The sequence below is a fragment of the Bufo gargarizans genome, chromosome 8 (genome assembly GCF_014858855.1).
Source record: "Bufo gargarizans isolate SCDJY-AF-19 chromosome 8, ASM1485885v1, whole genome shotgun sequence".
Classification (NCBI taxonomy): domain Eukaryota; kingdom Metazoa; phylum Chordata; class Amphibia; order Anura; family Bufonidae; genus Bufo; species Bufo gargarizans.
In genome coordinates, this window is record NC_058087.1 from 178,740,490 (window position 1) to 178,762,109 (window position 21,620).

The following is a 21,620-nucleotide window of genomic DNA, read 5'->3' on the forward strand; positions in this document are numbered from 1 at the left end:
ATGTCAGAATCAGCAGCATCAGCAGCTAAGTGAAGGATTTACACACACTCCACAGCAGCAAATGGTAGAACATTTCAGTGCAAAGTTCTCCATAACCTCTATGCACATATTGCACATGTACAGAAGTGATCACAGGAATTTTTGTCTGCTGTACAGTATACTGCCGCTTCAGGCTACACAGGTTTGTTCTAGGTTTCTCTTGTAAGAGAAGCTTCAGGAAAATGCAAGAACAGCATGAGGACTACTGCTCCCAGCAATCGCCCGGGGAAGCTGTGGCCAGGAAGATATTTGCGCTGCAGCAGAGCATGTCTTTGCCAGTTCACAGCGTTATAGAGCGATATCACCAGCCAAGTGCACCCTTGCCCCCACATACCTGCATGCTTAGTATGCAGGATGCGCAATAGGTTTTTGCCCTTTTTACTATTGCAGGATATTTTTAATGCAGTTAGTAAATCTGCCTTTCAGGCGTCCTGGCAATAGCCTCTGCTTGTCATTTCAGGACGGCTGGCACGGTCTTGGAATACAAAGTGCTGTTCTGCGTGCGCCCAGGGAGCCTGATGTCTGCCACACAGGAAGTTGTCCTCTCTAATCCATCCATGCTTTTTGGGTCTTCGAAGAAACCCTTGGCCTATAGAATCTATAACACAACTCTGTTGGGTAAGTTGACCCCGATCCATTACGTCGTGATGCATTAGGGATGATTTGAACTTTGACCTATTCTCTGTTTGCATGTGACGGGAGGGGAAGGTATCACTCTGCAGGGAGGTGACCCAATGACCCGTCCTATATCTGTGCCTCCCGCTGCTCATAGCTTCCTCTATAAATGCCTGTGCGCCACTACCGTCACATTTCAGTACATTTGATGCCCCCTGGTGGACGTGGCATCATCCTCCTGTTTTATAGTAGACTGAATGGTACCCAGTTCAGACAAAAATGAGATGTTGTCCAGTAAAATGAAGGCCTGCTCTGTGGTGTACATAGTCCCTGGTATCTAGTGGTTTAGTCATCACATCCCAGGTGTCCAGTAGTTTGGCACCCGGATTTCTGGTCTAGTTTAAGTGCCCCAGTCTAATGAATTGGTGTACCCCAGTCCCTGCAGGCCTATGGTTTAATGCTCCAGGCTTCCAGTAGTTAAGTATACCGGTCCCTGGTATTTAGTGGAATAGTTACTCAGTCCCAGTAGGTATAGTATTCAGTGTCTGTTCTCCAGTGCCTTCATTTTGTCCACTGATTTAATACCCTTAGCCCTTATGTCCAGTGGTTTTTATATACCAGTCCCTGGTGTCTAGTGGTGTAATATTTCAGTTCCCGCTGTCCAGTGGATTAATATTGTAGTCACTAGTGTCTTGTGGTTGAATATTCCAGTCCCTTGTGTCTTGTGGTAGAATATTCCAGTCCCTTATGTCCTGTGGTAGAATTTTCCAGTCCCTTGTGTCCTGTGGTTGAATATTCCAGTCCCTTGTGTCCTGTGGTTGAATATTCCAGCCCCTTGTGTCCTGTGGTAGAATATTCCAGTCCCTGGTGTCCTGTGGTTGAATATTCCAGTCCCTTCTGTCCCGTGGTAGAATATTCCAGTGCCTTGTGTCCTGTGGTAGAATATTCCAGTGCCTTGTGTCCTGTGGTAGAATATTCCAGTCCCTGGTGTCCTGTGGTTGAATATTCAAGTCCCTTCTGTCCCGTGGTAGAATATTCCAGTGCCTTGTGTCCAGCAGTACAGTATTCCAGCCCCTGGTGTCCAGCAGTTTAATAGACCAGTCCCTGGTGTCCAGTAGTTTGATATCCCAGTCCCTGGTGTTTAGTGGTTGAATATTCCAGTCTGTTGTATCCAGTAGTTTAATATTTTATCCCTTAGTGCCCAGTGATTTAATATGTCTTTTCCCTATGTCTGGTTTATAAATATTCCAGTCCCTGGTGTCCAGCGGTTTAATTTTTCAGTCCCTGGTGTCCAGTAGTCTAATAAGTGGTTAAATATTCCAGTGCCAGGTGGTCCTTTATTTTCTAGTACCCAGCGGTTTAATATTCCATTCTCTGATGTCTCGAGGTTGAATATACCAGTCCCCGGTGCTCAGCGGTTTAATATTTCAGTCCCTGGAGTACAGCCGTTTTATATTCCAGTCTGTTGTATCCAGTAGTTTAATATTTTATCCCTTAGTGCCCAGTGATTTAATATGTCTTTTCCCTATGTCTGGTTTATAAATATACCAGTCCCCAGCGTAGTGTCCAGCGGTTTAATATTTCAGTCCCTGGAGTACAGCCGTTTTATATTCCAGTCCCTGGTGTCCAGTGGTTTCATATTCCAGTCCCCGATGCCCAACGGTTTAATATTTCAGTCCCTGGAGTACAGCAGTTTTATATTCCAGTCCCTGGTGTCCAGTGGTTTCATATTCCAGTCCCTGGTGTCCAGTGGTTTCATATTCCAGTCCCCGGTGCCCAGCGGTTTCATATTCCAGTCCTTGGTGTTCAGTGGTTCAGTTTTCCAGTCCCTGGTGTCCAGCGGTTTCATATTCCAGTCCTTGGTGTTCAGTGGTTCAGTCTTCCAGTCCCTGGTGTCCAGTGGCTTACTCCCCCAGTCCTTGGTGTCCACTGGTGTAAGTGTCCAGTGGTTTAGTACTCCTGCTGTTTGGTGTTGTGGTCCCTGGTAACAGGATGTGTCAAGAACAGAGTATAATCTGTCTCACTCCTATTTATCTCCTCCCCACAGACAATCATGCCGATCCATGTACAGACTGGTTCGCTTGTCCTCGGAGTTTCCAGTGTGTGCCTCTTCGGAAGTTTAGCGCCCTCTGTTTGTCACCTTGTCACAGCATTTTCTGCCACAACAACGGCATCTGCATCCACCGCAAAGGGCAGGACCCTGAGTGCCAGTGAGTAGATCTGCCATGGTAATGGTGCAGAGGAAGTCGTCCATAAAGAGCTCTGCAACTTTCTAGTAGACTTTGTGTTTCAGTTCCTCAAGACATCTGCTTGCTGCCAGTGAATGGAAACATTCTTGTTCACATCAAAAAGTTAAAAAACATCCTGAATATGTCCTAGTAGCACAGCTAACAACCACTATATCCAGCAGCACACTGCTCCGTGAGGGCATCCAGATATGCTCTGCTCTATTTAAAAGCCGTGGATCAACTACATTGCCCTGAATTCTGTAGGCCCTGGAGAGGCAGGTCTGATGGTTTTTAGCCTCTGGATGTAAACAGGAACGTTCCTTTTCTCCCATGGGTGCATGTCTCCCTCCAATGTATCACTGTGGGGATTTTTTTTCCGCCAGTCTAAATATTTTTTTTTTTATAAAATACACTGATATAAGATACGCCAAATTTATTAACAGGTGTGTGCCTTTTGAAAATTTTGGCAAATTTCAGTAGGTCAGTGCTGAAATCTACGCCAGTTTTCTGCTGGAGATCAGGTTAAGTTTGTTTGGCTGCGTAGTCCCTGCTTCCTCCCACCAACATTTTAGAAAAGTGGTGAAAAAAGCATAAAACAGCAAAAAGTCGCACATTTATGTGCACAAATTTGGGAAGTTTTGATGCAGGGGTTTGGAACACTTCTATCTTTCTTTGTTTCAATGAACCTTTGGGTTATCAACTTCTGGATGCACACAAGAATGTTCCCATTCACTGACAGCAAGAAGAGATGATGAGGAATGGAAAGGTTTTGGCTATACAGTGATAAGCCGCAGAAAACACATAGGGGTCCATTTATTATCCAGAAATACACCTACATCAGGCATATTTCTGCCGCACGGTTAGTTACGCCACAATCTGCGACTTTTCCCTGCTTACGCCAGGTCTAAAAAAGTGGGTGTGGGCGGGGACGGGCTGGCAGGTCCGTCTCATTCATCATTTTCTACGCCTGTTTTAGGCACAGAAAATGGTCTAAATGTAAGACAGCAAGGAAAAAGGAAAAGGTTTACAAACAAAAAGGCGCTGGATATGCCGAAAGTTATGTAGAGGCCGGCGCCTCTTCATAACTTCTGTAGATCCACCGCCAGATATAGGGGTCTAAAACGCCGGTCTTAATAAATTACCCCCATGGTATCAGAAAAGAACAGTATTTCATGTCCCTCCTTCTACATCTACACGATGGCAGTGTATGCTGAGACTTGTAGTTCTTCTTCAGCTCTGGGACAATTGTTCACTTGCTGGTGGTTGTATTTGAGTACGTTTCCCGTCAGTCACTGTGTATTCTTTCCTAACCCTCAGGTGTCCAATTGGCAGAGACTTTTGGTACATGGGACAAACCTGTGACTACAGGATGACTCATCACCGCCTCGCCGCCATCGCCTGCGCCGTCGTGTTCTGCATCATCATTTGTGCTGCGGCCGCGGTTTTCATCCTGGTTCGGAGGTTCCAGACACAGATCCTGCAGCAGAAAGTGGCTCAGACTCAAAGCAGGTAAAAAACATAGACAGTATACTATAGAGTAGCCTACGGCTGCGTCATCCAGTCCTGTAGCTGTGGCTTTGCCGCTTGTGCTAGCCAACTGTGCATTCTGCTTTTCCTCTGTTATTCCTCCTGGGAATGTATATTGTCCCTGCACAGGCTCACACCATTCAAGTACTGAGATTGTCAAAATGTCTAAGGGCGCAAGTTATTGATAAGGCCATTGGTATTGTCAGTGTAGTCATACTTTTCCAGGAGGAATAACAGAAGGAAATCACTGTGTGCATTCCTGTCAAATATGCTTCAAAATTGTTATTTTGTGAGGACCACAAGTAAATGATAGTGCACTGTGTAAGCTAATGGCCACCTTGTACTTGGGGGTGGGGGGCGGTATATTTTAGGCTCCCCGCACTTCGTTTAGCCTATGGGATACAGTTGTGCCCATTAGCTCTGCCTTCATCGGACGCCTTACAGATGCCCCAGTCCTAATGACAGGTTCGCTAATGCAGTGCAAGCAATCTCCGGCAATGTCGCGCGCCGCTGCCTCCGCTCGCTGGAGCTTTGATCCTGTCCCCAGATTTCACGTCCCTTGCTCGCCTCCTGCTGGCCGCAGAAGCAGTAAGACCCTTGTTCAGGATGCGAAAGGGGACGACGGCAGTGGAAGCGGCCCGGTTAGCTGTTGCTATGGTAACCAGAGATGAACGTTGATATCGGCAATGATATAGTAGGGTTTCTTAGATTCCATGAAAATTGTGTGAGAGCCGCGTCCTGCCTCTCACAACACGAAATGGAGTCGGTATAATAAAACTGAGACACGTTCTTCCTGTAGCGGAAAACAGGGCATCTGTCAGCAGTTTTGTACCTATGACACTGGCTGACCTGTTACATGTGCGCTTGGCATCTGAAGGCATCCGTGTTGGCTCCATGTTCATATGTGTCCGCATTGCTGAGAAAAATTATGTTCTATCATATTCAAATGAGCCTCTAGGAGCAACAGGGGCGTTTCCATTACACCTAGAGGCTCTGCTCTCTCTGCAGCAGCCACGCTCTGCCCACTTTGATTGACAACGCTAGGCAGTGGAAATGTGATTGTGCCTGGCCCAGTCAATCAAAGTGCAGAGGTCGCGGCAGTTGCAGAGAGAGCAGAGCCTCTAGGTGTAACGGCAACGCCCCCGTTGCTCCTAGAGGCTCATTTGCATATATTAAAACATCATTTTTCTCAGCAATGCGGACACATATGAACATGGGACCAACACAGATGCCTTCAGCTGCCAGGTACAAAACTGCTGACAGATGCCCTTTAATACACGTGTTCCAGGACTGAGACATTTTCCGTAGACGATGTTAGTACATGATACATGTTGCCGTTGACTTCAGGCTTTTAAGACAGATTTCCTTCTCTTAGTTACAGGAGGTTCAGTCGCTTTGACGATGTCCCCACGCATTTCTGGTGCCCTTCACAAACATGGCTGACGGCCTCAGCGTCGCTCAACTCCCTGGATAACCCGGCATTCAGCAGCTCTGAAGAGGTCTTTCCCCTGCAGGCTCTGGGGAGCTGCGTGTGCGGCTGTCAGGACGGTGCAAGGAGCGGCTCCCAAACAAACCAGCCCCAGCAGGCCGCCCGGGCCCAACCCAGGTAATAGACGGGGCGGCGCTGGAAACAGAACAGAACCAAGGCTGTTACCATGGGGATGGTCAAGTATTGGGAATCTCGTTACACAAACCTTCCAACTGTTCCTGTTTCCCGCTACCTCCAGAGGGCCAGGTTGATGCAGATGAACCCAAGGTGGGGGGTTTTGTAGGAGTTTCTGTGGGTACTGAAACTTTGGGAATGCCAACTTTTGGGGAGGGTTTACATTTTTTGGGCAGGGACAAGTGGGATTTATTGGGATTGTCTCTGAAAATCGGGGACAGTCCTGTCAAATTTGGGACTCTTGGATACTATGAAGGCATCCATGTTGGTCCCATGTTCATATGTGCCCTCATTGCTGAGAATAATGATGTTTTAATATATGCAAATGAGCCTCTAGGAGCAACGGGGGAGTTACCATTACACCTAGAGGCTCTGCTCTCTCTGCAACTGCCACTCCCTCTGCACTTTGATTGACAGGACCAGGCAGTGTAAATGTCATCACACCTGCTCCTGTCAATCAAAGTGCAGAGGGTGTGACAGTTGCAGAGAGACCAGAGCCTCTAGGTGTAACGACAACGCCCCAGTTGCTCCTAGACGCTCATTTGCAATGCGGGCACATATAAACATGGGACCAACACAGATGCCTTCAGCTGCCAAGTGCACGTATAACATACAAAACAAAACTGCTGACAGATGCCCTTTAAATGTGAAGAAGACTGGTTGCTATGGGAATGTTTCCTGACAAACAAAATACATTAAAAAAATGCTACTTTTAGGCCATGTTTCCATAGCAACCAGTCTGAGCCTGGTATAAATGCTCTCATTTCCATGATTCCTGACCCTTTTGTTCATTGCCAAAATTGCAATTTCTCTGTCGAGCAGGGGTCAGCAACCTTGGGCGCTCTAGCTGCGGCTGAACTACAATTCCCAGCATGCTCCATTCCCTTCTATAGGAATTTTAGGAACAGCCGAGTGAGTGTGCATGCTGGGAGTAGTAGTGTCACAACAGCTTTAGTGCTGATCCTTGCTGTAGAGGAAGGTCGTGGACAACCAATGAATTGCAGAAGGGGATGGGACTAGCTATAGCTGGGCCCCCTTCTTCCAAGGGCCCCGTAGCACTTCTCACTGAAATCAGGTAGGATCCTAGTGGTGTGAATTCACCTTTACTAAGAAGACACGTTTTATAATCACGTTGTGTTGTGACCCGATTCATCCAGTGTGTTCGCCATCATGGGGTGAAACTGTCAGTGCGACATTTACGATCTTAATGTTATACGGCCACAAGTTGCCATCGGGCCCTGGCGTAACACAGAGAGGGTCACAAAATTCTTTGTGAAGGTCATAAATTTTATCCACGACCATAAATTCCGGGTGGAGCGATGATATATGATCAGTGTCAGTCCGTTGTATTAGGCGTTGCGATGCTTGTTGATCTCATTAGTGTAATCACGCCGTATATTTGGCGGCTATTGACTTGACAGCCCCCTAGAATGAGAAACTGAAGGGTTAAAATGTTTTGGGTGGAAGAGCCAGACAGACACAGGCGATTTGCATGTCTGCCTATAATTGAGCACATGCGCAGGTGGAGCAGCGTCTGGAGGATGTGCAGTGAATATCTAATCAGGCGATCCTCGTAGCAAACTATTGCATCTTTCCCCAGCTGCTCCAGCACTGCAGGGGTTACTTAATCCTGGAGCAGCTCCGAGAACCCCCCCCCCCCCCCGCCCCCCATTACCTTAGCTGTGAAGGTATTTGGAACGTGAGGGAACGCAGGGCTGTGATTGGCTGAGCTGTTGTCATGGTTACGCTGGTCCGTCGGCACTGGGAGCGCGGCGGTGGTTGCTGCTACAGGGAGGATGCTGAGGGTAGCACTGCCAGGGGGGAGGACAGATCATACGAGAGTGTGGAGGCTTCACACTGCGCGGACACGTGTAGTCCTCTCCAGCACGCAACATGACCTTAACAGCGAAAAAATGGGCGGGAAAAGTGCATCCCTGCTCACTGGCGTTAATGTAAAGTATGATCTTCGATATAATGTACAGTGCTGAAACTTTATAATATACTAAATTCAAGCTGGAACCCAACACATCTCACAGCTGAGGGTTTGCTACATGTATGCTGTATAGACAATACTAGGGTCCAAACTGATACATTGTAGCAAACTGTCAGGAAAGGAAAGAGATTTGTGTTGTGGAATATGCTAGGCGACAACTGACCGTGCAAAACCAAGATCTCGAAGCCACATCGCCGCAATGTCAGTAATGATTGCGAAAAACGCATTGCATCCGCACTTGCAGAATATAGAACCTGCTGCAATTTTCACGCAACGCACAAGTGATGAGTGAAAATCACCGCTCATGTGCACAGCCATATTGAAATGAACGGGTCCGGATTCAGCGCGGGTGCAATGCGTTCACCTCACGCATTGCACCCGCGCGGAAAACTCGCTCGTGTGAAAGGGGCCTAAGGTTGCATTCGCCCCACCATATTTTCGTTCTGTACCAAATCCGCATATTTTGCGGATTGCACTCGAACCCATTCATTTCTATGGGGCCGCAAAAAATGCTGACAGAGTATGAGTGTAATCTGTGTGCTGTCCGCATCCGTGCAGCCACGCCGCAGACTTGTTTTGTTTGGGGACAAGAATAGGCATTTTGACAGTGGGGTGGTGAAATTTGATATGATGCACATAGACGGCGTTCGTATTTTGTGGATTCGCCATTTGCGGACTGGTAAACGGATAGGGTCGTGTGAATATAGCTTAAGGCCTCATGCACACGACAGTTGTTTTTCTCGGTCCGCAAAATGGGGTTCCGTTGTTCCGTGATCCGTTTCCGTTTTTGTTTCCGTGTGTCTTCCTTTATTTTTGGAGGATCACCAGACATGAAGGAAAGTAAAAAAAAAATCAAGTTTGCCATGCAAATGATAGGAAAAAAACGGACGCGGATGACAATCTTGTGTGCCTCCGTGTTTTTTCACGGACCCATTGACTTGAATAGGACAGGTCATATTTTTTTCACGGACTGGAAACACGGATCACGGATGCGGATGACAAACGGTGCATTAGCCGAGTTTTCCACGGACCCATTGAAAGTCAATGGGTCCGCAGAAAATCACGGAACAACGGACACGGGACACAACAACAGTCGTGTGCATAAGGCCTAAGTCGTATGCACCTGAGAATCACTAAATCTTAAATCACACGTGAACTGTGAACTACAGTCAAATTACACCCTTGTGCGACTTTAGTCGCAGACAAATCGCACTTTTTTTAAACCTGTATGCGACTTGCTCTTGCGTAACCAAAGTCGCCATGTAGCCCAGGTCTAAAGTCGCACATTATTTTCTAGACTGGATACAATTGTAGCTCTGCACTCAAACTGTGGGAACCATTCACTGACAGCAAACAGAGATATTGAAAATGACCAGGAAGCATAAAGTAGATCTGAAAGTTACATTATACAATGAACTGCTTGTTTGGAGCAGGCACTGCCACCTCTTTACTTAAAGGGCACCTGTCAGCAGGACCAACCCAATCAAACAATACTGTGTTGATATAGCTGATTAAAGTGATACCTGTCTTACGAAAATTGTCTGTGGCGTTTCCGAGAAAAAATACCTATTCTCTATGTAGATCAGGGCTCCGTTCACCGAAGGACGGGGCCTAGCCTACCGGCTTTCTAGTGCTGGCCCCACCCCTGAAGCCTTAATTTACCTAAAAAAATAAAGGTCACTTTTGCTCGAAAACTCCTCAACCGATTTTCCAAGACAGGTATCATTTTAATCAGCAGGAACGACCCTACCAGTCAGTATGCCTGGTTTGATTGGGTTGATCCTGCTGATGGGTGCTCTTTAAGTGTTTAGAGCTGGGAATCAGAAAATGGGGGTCAGCAGAGCCCTGTTCTTCCAATAGGTGAGGGTCTCAGAGGCGTGACTATGCTGTAAGTGCTTAAAGGGAACCTGTCAGCGCCAAAATGGATCATAAACCGCCAGCAGTACCTTAAAGCTGTTAACATCCGTCTTCGACTGACGTTCTTGTGTAAGATGTCTGAGGCGCATGATCGCTGTAAAACAACTTTTATTCCCCCGCAGGTCGTATGCAAACGAGGCTTCCTTGCTTCGAATCTAGGTAAGCGCGTCCCCTAACCGTCCCCTCTTTTCTTAGATTGACAGCCTGCGGCGCGTCCGGGATGGCACAAGTCTCGCGCATGCGCAGTGCGCCGGTGAAACCCGGCTAACAGCGGCAGCCGGAGACAGGATCGCGCCTTACCAAGGAGCGCACCGCGCATGCGCGAGACTTACGCGGTCCCGGCGACACTGCAGGCTGTCAATCTAGCAAAAGAGGGGACGGTTAGGGGGCGCGCGCTTACCTAGACTCGAAGCAAGGAAGCTCACGCGAGATTTTATCTGTAGGGGCGTCTCTTAGACGGAGCTGAGGAGCTTGACTCGGAGAAAATATGACTCTTCTCTGGTCACACAAGTAAGATATGACTCTTATCTGTTAATTAGCATAAAAGGCGGTAAGTACAAAAATGCATAATACTTATTTAATTCGTCTGCAAATGAAATTAAAAGTGTAATTTCTATGTTTAGAAACGCTCAGTGAGGGTAGCATAGTAGAGAGGACAGGTTCCCTTTAAGCTTTAGGCTAGGGCGACATTTATCACCGTGCAGCCCATAGTATAACGCATGTAGGACATTATTAATCACTCAGGGGTTTCTATAAGTAGCAGACACGTGTCATATACGAGCCGACAGACGCCAGATTATAATGTCACCCCCGCCTGCCAGCCGCGGGCCGACATAATCAATTAATGTCAACCTCCATACGGCACTAAATCAGTCCCTATGGGCACGCCGTGGTGTCACCTGCACCTATTAGCAGCACACAGATAATTAGGAATAATGAAGAGACTATTTTTTTCAAGGGGGAAGGAAGGAGGGGGTGTTGGCGGCGACACCGGCCTCTGCAATGCGTCCCTGGCATTGGTTTTATAGATCGCTGTGATTCTTGCTGCTTAATTAAAGGTTCATTTCCCTGCTGCGTTTTTCCATCCTGTGCTCCATTAAACAGACATCATGGAATCAGGAAGAGCGTCCGATTATTCGTGGAGGCAAACAGATCAATTAGCGCTCAGCAGGCGGCGTCCCCGGACCGTGCGCGGCTTCAGGCCTTGTGTTGTCTCAAGGTGACACAGAGGATCCCTGATGTGTGTATCACAGGGAGGGAAGCCCATTAGTCTTCCAAATATCCTGCTAGAGCATATGGAGAGCATTTTGGTGGAACTGTCCTCGTTAGCTGCAAAAAAAAGCGGCTTTTTACCTGGCAGACCCAGCTCATCCATGTACTACATCAGGGATGCCCCTCCAGCTGTTGCAAAACTACAAATCCCAGCATGCCCTGATAGCTGTAGGCCAGGGATGCCCAACCTGCGACCCTCCAGCTGTTGTAAAACTACAACTCCCACAATGCCCTGCTGTAGACTGATAGGTGTAGGCCAGGCATGCTCAACCTGCGGCCCTCCAGCTGTTGCAAAACTACAACTCCCAGCATTCTCGGACAGCCTACAGCTATCAACCTACAGCAGGGCATTGTGGGAGTTGTAGTTTTACAACAGCTGGAGGGCCGCTTGTTAAGCATCCCTGTAATACATGGTCATCCATCCAATTGAATGGCCACATGTAATACTACATTTCACCTGTAGTGGTCACTGTAGGAGAAATGTGTAGCGGTCTAGGGGCTAGGGCCCCAATATGGTTTCAGCGAAGCAGTTGCATGGTCCATCTAGGGCAGGGTCAGCAGCCTCTGGCACTCTAGCTGTTGTAACACTACAACTCCCAGCATGCACACTTGCTCAGCTGTTCTCATAGATGTGAATGGAGCATACTGGGAGATGTAGTTTATAAAACAGCTGACCTGCTTGAGGAAGCTGACCTCTGATCTAGAGGATGCCAAGAACCTAAAGATAGGGAATGCGCCCCCAATATTCTTTAATAGGGACGGCCAGAAAAATCTCCTCTGCAGGAGTGTACACAGATCTCATAGGGCCCTATAGCAAAACTTAGTATGGACCCTTCTTTTTCACCCAGATTTCCAGTGAGTCTGCGTCAATCACTCCCAGGCAATGAAGAATGCCAAGCACGGTTATCAGATGAAACTTTAATCCACCACTAGGGGGAGCTCAGGCCTTAGGAATTTATACAGTTACAGTTAACCAAAATGGAAGTTGCAATCATCTGTTTGCACTGAGCTCCCCCTAGTGGTGGCTCCATGCAAATAAAATTTTCACATGGGAAAAGGAATTCAGCGCAGGCCCCATAGCAGTCGCATGCCTCCATTATTGTAGGCATGCCATTGCTCCTCTGCATCTTTATACTATCTATTTCCAGTGCTGAGACCCTCCATAGACATACCTTGGCCTGAATGATGTCAGCAGTTCCTCTTATAACGCTGCTGTACTATTATAAACTGACCACTTTGTAATCGCTGGCCCTTTAACTGCAGCATGGACTATAGGACAATGATGAGGCCCACTCTGTGAACGCCGCAGCCCCCGTTACAATGTGCTGAGGGATTAACTCCATGAATTGTGACCAGAAAAGTGCAGACTCCATGTGTTACCATAGAAAATACTAGATGAGCTAGAACCAGCTGATCCGCTCACTTCTCTATTGTGTGGTCTGCTGGGGAGGTGTCACAACGCTCACCTGCTCTATGACGTGGCTTTACCATGCTGTGCCACCTCCTGTAGACCACAGTGCACCAGGGCATAGAAAATCACAGTCAGGATTCATCTTTAGGCTCTCATTAAATGTATTAAAATTGAAGTGTGACTGGCGTTATTCTTTTACGGCATTGAGTTCCGTCCTAGGGGCTCAATACCGGAAGAATCCTGATCAGTTTTATCCTAATGCATTCTGAATGGAGAGAAATCCGCTCAGGATGTCTTTAGTTCAGTCTTTTTGCCTTTTCAGGACGGACATAATACCGCAGCATGCTGCGGTATTATCTCCGTCCAAAATTCCGGAACTCTTGCCAGATGCGGCATTTTTTCCCATTGAAATGCATTAATGCCGAGTGTTCCGGTAAAACGGATCTGTCCTTCCGGTCTGCGCATGCTCAGACCGCAAAAATTAGAAATGACACCGGAGAGACGGATCCGGCATTTCAATGCATTTGCCAGACGGATCAGGATTCTGATCCGTCTGACAAATGCCATTAGTTTGCATACGTTTTGACGGATCCGTCAGGCATTTCCGGCGACGGAACTGCCTGCTGGAATCCTCTGCCGCAAGTGTGAAAGTACCCTTAAGCCCTAATACCCACAGGAAGATGAGATATAAGGGGCTGTTTGCGGTGGGCCACACATTATTAATCTATACATGTAATCCCAGTGTTAGACACCGGGGGGCAGCGGTCTCACAGAGATCACTAGCTTTGCTCTGCTATCACTGTGACTGAAGGATGCACTGGAGTCAGCATGGCCGTCATTACCCGTATACACAAAGACAATCGGGTACGCCATCTCTCCACACTAGGATCAGATTCTCAACATGCTCCATGCAAGCACAGCCATCCTGACAGGGACGCTACTGGTCAGATCACTCTTCACCTATCGTGTGGATAGGTGATGTAAAGTACAGACCAAAAGTTTGGACACACCTTCTCATTCAAAGAGTTATCTTTATTTTCATGACTATGAAAATTGTAGATTCACACTGAAGGCATCAAAACTATGAATTAACACATGTGGAATTATATACATAACAAAAAAGTGTGAAACAACTGAAAATATGTCATATTCTAGGTTCTTCAAAGTAGCCACCTTTTGCTTTGATTACTGCTTTGCACACTCTTGGCATTCGCTTGATGAGCTTCAAGAGGTAGTCACCTAAAATGGTCTTCCAACAGTCTTAAAGGAGTTCCCAGAGATGCTTAGCACTTGTTGGCCCTTTTGCCTTCACTCTGCGGTCCAGCTCACCCCAAACCATCTCGATTGGGTTCAGGTCCGGTGACTGTGGAGGCCAGGTCATCTGGCGCAGCACCCCATCACTCTCCTTCATGGTCAAATAGCCCTTACACAGCCTGGAGGTGTGTTTGGGGTCATTGTCCTGTTGAAAAATAAATGGTGGTCCAACTAAACGCAAACCGGATGGAATAGCATGCCCCTGCAAGATGCTGTGGTAGCCATGCTGGTTCAGTATGCCTTCAATTTTGAATAAATCCCCAACAGTGTCACCAGCAAAGCATCCCCACACCATCACACCTCCTCCTCCATGCTTCACGGTGGGAACCAGGCATGTAGAGTCCATCCGTTCACCTTTTCTGCGTCGCACAAAGACACGGTGGTTGGAACCAAAGATCTCAAGTTTGGACTCATCAGACCAAAGCACAGATTTCCACTGGTCTAATGTCCATTCCTTGTGTTCTTTAGCCCAAACAAGTCTCTTCTGCTTGTTGCCTGTCCTTAGCAGTGGTCTCCTAGCAGATATTCTACCATGAAGGCCTGATTCACACAGTCTCCTCTTAACAGTTGTTCTAGAGATGTGTCTGCTGCTAGAACTCTGTGTGGCATTGACCTGGTCTCTAATCTGAGCTGCTGTTAACCTGCGATTTCTGAGGCTGGTGAATCGGATGAACTTATCCTCCACAGCAGAGGTGACTCTTGGTCTTCCTTTCCTGGGGCGGTCCGCATGTGAGCCAGTTTCTTTGTAGCGCTTGATGGTTTTTGTGACTGCACTTGGGGACACTTTCAAAGTTTTCCCAATTTTTCGGACTGACTGACCTTAATTTCTTAAAGTAATTATGGCCACTCGTTTTTCTTTACTTAGCTGCTTTTTTCTTGCCATAATACAAATTCTAACAGTCTATTCAGTAGGACTGTGTATCCACCTGACTTCTCCACAACGCAACTGATGGTCCCAACCCCATTTATAAGGCAAGAAATCCCACTTATTAAACCTGACAGGGCACACCTGTGAAGTGAAGACCATTTCAGGTGACTACCTCTTGAAGCTCATCAAGAGAATGCCAAGAGTGTGCAAAGCAGTAATCAAAGCAAAAGGTGGCTACTTTGAAGAACCTAGAATATGACATATTTTTAGTTGTTTCACACTTTTTTGTTATGTATATAATTCCACATGTGTTAATTCATAGTTTTGATGCCTTCAGTGTGAATCTACAATTTTCATAGTCATGAAAATAAAGAAAACTCTTTGAATGAGAAGGTGTGTCCAAACTTTTGGTCTGTACTGGATGTTATTGGTAGAAAGACCCCTTTAAGATTTATTACAAAGTTTCTAGATCAATATCCCAGAAAAAAGCAGTAGTCTGATTGGTTTCAATGATGAGGAGTATTCTGATTAGAGTTCCCCTTTAAGTTACTGACCAGCGATTGCTAAGTTTGCACGTGTTTTTTTGTCTTCCAGGCTGGAGACGAGTTGCAGCAGCGTCAACGACTTGATGATTGACTCCGGGAAAGCAAGCGACGTGTCGGTGTGCAGCTGGCCCATGGAACCCATCCACTGGACCCCCTTCCCCATCCTACACCAGCTGTCCCTGCAGTCTCCGGTGCGTAATAGGCAAAAGTAACCTTTCCCACAGTAAGGGAGCATTCACATGACTGTATTTTTCATGGGGCAACAAAAAAATGCAAACCGCACATGTGCTGTCTGCATCCATTCCGCAAATTATAGAGCACGTCCTAGTCTTGTCTGTTTTTCAGCCTCAGCCAGTTTTCCAGTGCATCGGCGTCAATCTCTCCCAGGCAATGTAGAATGCCCCAGATTTCTGATCAATTTAATTTTATCAGATTAAATTTTAATCAAAAAATTGTAATAAAAAAAGTCTCACTCAGCCTATCAGACTTCAGTAAAGTGGAACAGGTGGTTCGTAAATATGGTGCTCGTTGTGACCCCCATATTTCTCATTGTATTTACATCAGGCAGCTGGCAAATATATATTGACAAATCTCCTGCTTCCCATCTATTATGAAGGCGGCTGCCACCACTAGGGGGAGCTCAATACATAGGAATTTATGTAGTTACAGTTGACCAAAAAGGAAATTGTAATCATGTTTGCACTGAGCTCCCCCCAGTGGTGGATGCATGAAATTGAAGTTTTCACATGGGAAAGAGGAGGTCAGCGCAGGCCCCATAGCAGTTGCATGCCTCCATAGTATGGTAAAACCATGTCATAAAGCAGGTGAGCATTGTGACACCTTCCCAGCAGAATTTATTTTTTAAGGGGTTATGCCATGATTAATGTAAAAAATGACAATCGTACATCATATAGTACATGACCATCTCTTTCTAAAAAAAAAAAAAAAAGCTAGAACATTTCCTGTACCTCACATGGATCCAAAGATCTACCCATTCATTGCTCTGCTAGGTTTATATCAAGCTGGCACCTCAGGGGTGTGTCCTTTCTGCTGTAGCTCTCTCCCTATCACAGCTCAGGAAGCAGTTTAATTATGGAACTGAGCATGTGCGTCCACCTCAGCGAGGTGGACAGAGAAATAGGACAAAATCAAACAGCAGTGGCGCTATACAGATACATTTGAATAACTCAGCGGCTATGCTAAATTTTTAATTACATGCAATTACAAAAGTTTTCAGCGTGAGGTGCTGGTATGAAAACTGCAGCATATACTTGGTGGGACAACTCTTAAGCTACCTGGGTTTGAGCCACAAATTTCTTACCCCCTATGCAGAAAAATAATGACAAGTGAATACAACATCCCCCATTCTATGATGCTCATTGGGCAGATGGACAGGGATTGCACAATTAGGACAACTCCCTTTAAATTTGTATTTATTAAGACATCCTTCAGACTGGTGACCTTTTTTTTTCCTTCCAGTTTCACGCTCGCAGACCCCATTCCTACTTTGAAGGGATGGAGCTGGTCAACACAGAGAGGAGCTGGACTGCGTAGCTGCTGGGAGCACCTATGGGAAGGGCCGGTGAACAGCATTATCAAGGACACTCATGACCGTGCCTGCAATTGGAGGAGTCACCGAACGACTCCTTACAAAACTTGTCAGCCCCGTGTCTGTAAGACTGACCATGCACAAACTATATACTGCGTGTAGCACTTATGTGTGGTGTATATCATCCCATGTGATTGCAGAAACTCCCATGTCGACCACTAGAGACTGCTCTGGACTTAACACATCACGGCCGTCTGATGACATCATCGACTACTGTCTTGCAGATTGATTCTTGCAACAGATAAAAATCTTATTGTATTACCAATAATAAAGTGTCACTCTGCACACGCGGGTACAGCTTATTTGTCGAGGGACCCGGGACACAATGGATTCTACTTGATGAGAACTAAGCAGGCTTATGCATCTAGATCCATGGTCCACGAATGGTGATTTTAGGCAACACAAGAATTACAACAAATAATGATTAAAAAGACAAGATCACAGGATTTTCTAATGGCAAAAGAGACCAATTACTGCAAATCTGCATGCCTTAGGCCCCTTTCACACGGGCGAGTATTCCGCACGGATGCGATACGTGAGTTGAACGCATTGCACCCGCACTGAATACCGACCCATTCATTTCTTTGGGGCTGTTCACATGAGCGGTGATTTTCACGCATCACTTATGCTTTGCGTGAAAATCGCAGCATGCTCCTCTTTGTGCGTTGCGGTGCGATAATCCACACAACGCAGGCCCCATAGAAGTGAATGGGGTTGCGTGAAAATCGCAAGCAAGTGCGGATGCGGTGCAATTTTCACGCACGGTTGCTAGGAGACTATCGGGATGGAGACCCGATCATTATTATTTTCCCTTATAACATGGTTATAACGGAAAATAGCAGCATTCTGAATACAGAATGCATAGTCAAATAGTCATCACATGATCTTTTACCATGGTGATGGATCATGTGATGACTGACGTCACCAAAAGGTCCTTGTTGCTACAAAAAGCTAAGATGAAGACAGAAGGAGATGCGCTATTGTACTATGCATTCTGTATTCAGAATGCTATTATTTTCCGTTATAACCATGTTATAAGGGAAAATAATACAATCTTCAGAACACCGATCCCAAGCCCGAACTTCTGTGAAGAAGTTCGGGTTTGGATACCAAACACACGCGATTTTTCCCGCAACGCCCGTGTGAAAGGGGCCTTAGAGGCAGATTACACCCTATGCATTGCAAAGGGTAAAATGTGTTGTAAAAGTTGAGAAATGACACACTGTGCAAGGAATTTTTTTTTTTATGCATAGTGTTGATAATATATATTAAATGGGTTTTTCTAAAATTCTGATAGTGAGGACCTATCCTCAGGGTCCGACACCCCTGCTGATCAGCTGTTTAAGGAGGCTGTGGGGCTTCTATGAGAGCAGCAGCTCACCAAGCACAGCGCCATCCATTGTATAGTGGCTGAGCTTGGTATTGCAGCTCAGCTCTATTCACTTGGTCAGGCATTGCCAACCTGCGGCTCTCCAGCTGTTGTAAAACTACAACTCCCACTATGCCCTGCTGCAGGCTGATAGCTGTAGGCAGTCTGAGCATGCTGGGAGTTGTAGTTTTGCAACAGCTGAAGAGCCTCAGGTTGGCCATGCCTGCACTTGGCAATTGTAACATCACATAGGAAGAGGTAGTGGCCTCTTGAAATAGCTGATCGGCAGAGGTGCCATGAATCAGAGGATCTCCCACACACCACCAGTCTGATTGTTGATGACCTATCCTAAGGTCATCAATATAAAAGTCTCGGTGAACCCCTTTAAAATATGAGCCACTTTTCTTCGACTATAATATGCCAATTTTCCATGCACAAATCAAGCAAGAAAATGTCCAGCGTAAATGCTCAGTAAAAATGGAGGGGTTTATTGTCAGATATGTTCTCGAATGCTCCCATTAGATGTCTTTATGGTCATCTTCACATAAGTATAATCTACTGTTCTGTATCTGGGCCACAGTTTGTACATCTGAAACTCAATGCTGTCAGGGGTTGTCTCACGTCAGCAAATGACACTTATCATGTAGAGAAAGTTAATACGAGGCACTTACTAATGTATTGTGATTGTCCATATTGCCTCCTTTGCTTACTAGACATTTTTTTCCATCACATTATACACTGCTCATTTCCATGGTTACGACCACCCTGCAATCCAGCAATGGTGGTCGTGCTTGCGTGCTATAAAAAAAAAAAAAAAAAAGTGATGCACTATGAGCACTCCCACAGTCCAAGCCACCAGAGGCCGTCGCATTTTCCCATATTGTTCAAGAATGACCACCTCTGATGGATTACAGGGTGGTCGTAACCATGGAAATTAGCAATGTATAATGTGATGGGAAAAAATGAATCTAGTAAGCAAAGGAGGCAATATGGACAACCACAATATGATAAATGTCATTTGCTAAAGTGAGACAACCCCTTTAAGCTGCAGTACCAGGCACTTTAATGCAACAAATCAGCCAGAAGACTAAAAACCACCCAACCCCATAGAAGAGTGTATAGCTTCCAGTGGTTCTTCTGTAGGATTAGTCCAAATAGGCTAGCCTTCCCAACCCATCATGCATCAATGAGCCTACAGTGCCCATGACCTTGTCAAGGGTTACCCTTCCTTGAACCACTTTTGGTAGGTACTAACGACTGCATGCCAAAAACACCCAAGTCCTGCCGTTTTGAAGATGCTGTGACTCCGTTCAAGACTAGTTTCAAACTAGCGGTAAAATCTCCTGGCAGAAGCACTCCCAAGTGCGCTATGTTTAGGTAGTATAGTACAGGATGGAACTGGTCACCTGAAGTAGTCATAGATTTCACTACAATCTGTGATTTGGTCATGAGGATAAACGTGGCAATACAGAACAAAAGAGACGACCGCAGGCGGGTTTATTAAGAGTCAAACGTACTTTAATTACAATAACAAGCTTCATAGAAACAAAAGTAAACAGGAAGCATTCAAGCATTGAACGATACAATCAGTATTGCTGTAAAAGAAATCGCCCATTCAAAGTGTTTGGAGGGTTAAGCTAAACATTGAGATACTTTATAACCTTCTCCTGGGCAGCGTCACAAAGCTAGCTTTGGTTGTTTTTTTTTTCATATTATATATTTTTTTAGTCCTTTAATTATTTTTTTATTATTCTTTATTTGTTACTACTTAAGATTCAGCCCCCTAAAAGTTGTGTGCGAGGCCAGAAAAGAATTCTCAATTAGAAGCCCTCCTGACACACTTAGTCCTTTCATTATTTTGTTAGTTAATTCACTGGGTGTGTGGGTGGTTGGGTCCTGCAACACATTGTGTAGTAATACAGTGCAGGGTAAGTACCACTCCCACCCACCTTCATAAGAGCAAGGGCCAGGCTTCACTACAGTACTGTTTGTAATAAGTTACAGAAGTAAAAGTCTTATTGAAATACAGAAGGCGGACTTGAAATGAACTACCGTAACGAGGATCACAGCGCACCACCTGGCATATCAGACACCGACTTGTCCTAGCTACACAATTACAAAACACCATGGTTGGTCACCGGGGGGGAGGGAGGAGGGGAGGTCGATGCAGACAAATGTGCTAGATACAAAGAAAATACAAATGCTATTTAGTCACTGCTGGGTTGTTCTTTAACTGAGGTATAAGGCGGTAAAAAGCGTACTCAAGTGTTAATTTCAAATGTCATTTCCAAGCGGCTGTGTCCTGTATATATATATCATTTTTTTTTTCAAGTTACAAGTTTAGTGCAGGATAGTACAGTTAGAAACATATTCTGGCAGAATCCTCTTTAAAGCAGAGCCGTACCCCGCAGCGGCGTCGGCAGCCATGTGGCGGTTTATTTTTGTGCATCGTCTTAGCTCAGTGGGGGAACCACACATGGCAGACGCCTGGGCTGCCTGCGCCGCGCAGGAGGTTGTCGCTTTAAGGTTTTCCCAGATAAAAACTAAGGCTATATGTTTATATACCAGGAACAAACGCTGAAGTGTTTGCCTCGTACATTACGAATATTACACTTCTCCTCTGATTATTCAATACGATTCACACCACAAAAAAAAACAAAAGAAAAGAAAAAGAAAAAAAAAAAAAAACAGCCCGACCCATATGTCATTGTTTCTATTAAATCGGACTGCAAATATATATAAAAAAAAAAAAATCTAATAAAGGCTAAGCAGCGAGAAGTACATGATTCACTAATCTTAAACTTCAATCAAAAAGAACAAAAAAATTAAAAATAGTCAAATGTACAATCATTTTCTATCTGTAAACAGTTAAAAAGCCACGAGTTTGATTTGTATCGTCTGACACAAAACAATCAAGAGTCAAGGCAATGAGCAAATGGCAATGTGTGCAGAGAGTAACGGGCCGGTGTGGGGTTTTGACTTTTTTTCTTTTGCATTTCTTTTAATTTTTTGCAAATAGTTGGGAAACTAAGCTGCGCCAGTTCCACGGGGTAGAAACCTGGAATCGGTTAGAATATTAATGCACCATGTGTTAGATTATTTCTCTTGCAGATTAAAAAAAATGATAAAACTGGCTTTGGTTGTCCCAAATATATTTAGAACCCACAGTACAAAATAAAAAAAAATCTTGCTCCTCATCCCCACCAGCAGTGTTATGCCCACAGACGGGTGGGGGTTATAAACCTATGCT

At 45.6% G+C, this 21,620-nt stretch overlaps 1 protein-coding gene across 2 annotated transcripts in view; it reads left to right on the forward strand.

Annotated features, from left to right (window-relative positions):
* Positions 1 to 17,286, forward strand: part of LOC122944933 (mucin-4-like) — a 39,835-nt gene extending 22,549 nt beyond the window's left edge. The window contains exons 5-10 of one of the 2 annotated variants that reach the window (XR_006391072.1): positions 500 to 657; positions 2,702 to 2,864; positions 4,200 to 4,391; positions 5,785 to 6,015; positions 10,426 to 10,492; positions 15,442 to 15,577. Coding sequence is in view for 1 of the 2 variants with exons in the window: in XM_044303675.1 (XP_044159610.1) it covers positions 500 to 657; positions 2,702 to 2,864; positions 4,200 to 4,391; positions 5,785 to 6,015; positions 15,442 to 15,583; positions 16,872 to 16,946 (961 nt within the window). In the remaining variant the exon portion in view is untranslated. Of the gene's footprint in view, positions 1 to 499; positions 658 to 2,701; positions 2,865 to 4,199; positions 4,392 to 5,784; positions 6,016 to 10,425; positions 10,493 to 15,441; positions 15,584 to 16,871 lie in introns of those variants that run through there. The other variant, XM_044303675.1, reaches the window with a different exon arrangement.
* The last annotated feature ends 4,334 nt before the right edge of the window (positions 17,287 to 21,620 follow it).